Source organism: Eulemur rufifrons, chromosome 2 (genome assembly GCF_041146395.1).
Source record: "Eulemur rufifrons isolate Redbay chromosome 2, OSU_ERuf_1, whole genome shotgun sequence".
Classification (NCBI taxonomy): domain Eukaryota; kingdom Metazoa; phylum Chordata; class Mammalia; order Primates; family Lemuridae; genus Eulemur; species Eulemur rufifrons.
In genome coordinates, this window is record NC_090984.1 from 14,111,756 (window position 1) to 14,113,615 (window position 1,860).

At 47.4% G+C, this 1,860-nt stretch overlaps 1 protein-coding gene across 1 annotated transcript; it reads left to right on the forward strand.

Annotated features, from left to right (window-relative positions):
• The first annotated feature begins 664 nt into the window (after positions 1-664).
• Positions 665-1,603, forward strand: LOC138401201 (olfactory receptor 7D2). Its single transcript, XM_069496559.1, has one exon. It carries the CDS (start codon positions 665-667, stop codon positions 1,601-1,603), a length of 939 nt encoding a protein of 312 aa, XP_069352660.1.
• Positions 1,604-1,860: the final 257 nt, after the last annotated feature.

Here is a 1,860-nt window from a genome sequence, read left to right on the forward strand (position 1 = left end):
CCATGCATCTTTGGCAGGAATCCCTCAGAAGTGAAATTCTGTCCCTTTCAGTGAATTCTATCAGAAAGCACTTCATATTGATTTGTCCTTTTTGTCACATTACTAAAGCTCCTTGATCACCTGCAGGAGTTGTTATAAAATGGATACTTAAGAAAGACAGTTGGGGCTGGGCACGGTGGCTCATGCCTGTCATCCCAACACTTTGGGAGGCTGAGGTGGGAGGATCGCTTGAGGCCAGGAGTTTGAGACCAGATGGGGTAATATAGCAAGATCCCATCTCTACAGGAAAATTGTTTTTAAAAAATTAGCCAGGCACAGTGGCACACACCTGTAGTTCCAGCTACTCAGGAGGCTGAGGTGAGAGGATTTCTTGAGCCCAGGAGTTAGAGACTGTAGCGAGCTATGATCACACCTCTGTACGCCAGCCTGGGCGACAGAGCAAAACTTGAAAATAAAAATTAATATGGGTGGTTGAGATGACGGGCTCCATGTTTTAGGATTCCGTTTCAGAGTGAGAAGGGATCCAACTCTGAGACAAAATAACACTCTTTGTAAATAACTTAAGCAAAAAGCACAGTCAACGCCTCTATTTTACAGAGGATGCCTGTTTGATGCTAACTGGTGTTGTTGCTCTTGTCTCTTCTTTTATGGACACTTCAGCTCCATGGAAGCAGAAAACCAAACAGGAGTCATAGAGTTCATCCTCCTCGGACTCTCCGAGGATCTAGAACTACAGCCCATTCTCTTCGGGCTGTTCCTGTCCATGTACCTGGTCACGGTGCTCGGGAACCTGCTCATCATCCTGGCCACAATCTCAGACTCCCACCTGCACACCCCCATGTACTTCTTCCTCTCCAACCTGTCCTTTATCGACGTCTGTTTCAGCACCAGCATAATCCCCAAGATGCTTGTGGACATGCAGACAGGGAGCAAAGCCATCTCCTACAGGGACTGCCTCGCTCAGGTGTATTTTACCATGTTTTTTCCCATCCTGGACACCCTCCTCCTGACCGTGATGGCCTATGACCGGTTCGTGGCCATCTGTCATCCCCTGCACTACATGGTCATCATGAACCCCCGCCTCTGTGCCCTCCTGGTTTTTGTCACCTGGTTCATTGGCGTCATGACATCCCTTCTCCATATTTCTCTGATGACGCATCTGACCTTCTGCAAAGATCTTGACATTCCACATTTTTTCTGTGAACTGACGCAGATCCTCAAGCTGGCCTGCTCCGACACCTTCCTCCACAGCGTGCTGATATATTTTATGACTGGTGTGCTGGGTGTTTTTCCCCTTCTTGGGATCCTTGCATCTTACTCGCGAATTGCTTCATCCATAAGGAAGATGTTCTCATCCAGGGGGAAGCAAAAAGCCTTTTCCACCTGCGGGTCTCACCTGTCCGTCGTTTCTTTATTTTATGGGACAGGTGTTGGGGTCTATTTCACTTCTGCAGTGACTCACTCCTCCCAGAAGATCTCCGTGGCCTCAGTGATGTACACAGTGGTCACCCCCATGCTGAACCCCTTCATCTACAGCCTGAGGAACAAGGATATGAAAGGGGCCCTGGGAAGACTGCTTGGCAAAGCAGCCTCCTGTCTGTGATGTATCCATGGACCCCACGACTGAGAAGATTTGTGGGCACCAAATGGGGCACACACATAAAGACCCCTTTTATCTTACTATTGACTCTCTCAAACCATCTTGTTCTTTCACCCAATCCTGGAGGATCTATGACTTTGCTCTTTCCTAGTTTTTACACACTTTTTCATAACGAATCCTCCTGTAATTTCTTTGATGACATATATGCCCTATGTATTGTCCAAACATATTGTCTTTGGTCATCTTTCTTACTTCCACAC

Bases quoted from the DNA above. Each gene is read 5' to 3' on its own strand.
- LOC138401201 (XM_069496559.1), top strand. From the start codon at position 665: ATGGAAGCAGAAAACCAAACAGGAGTCATAGAGTTCATCCTCCTCGGA.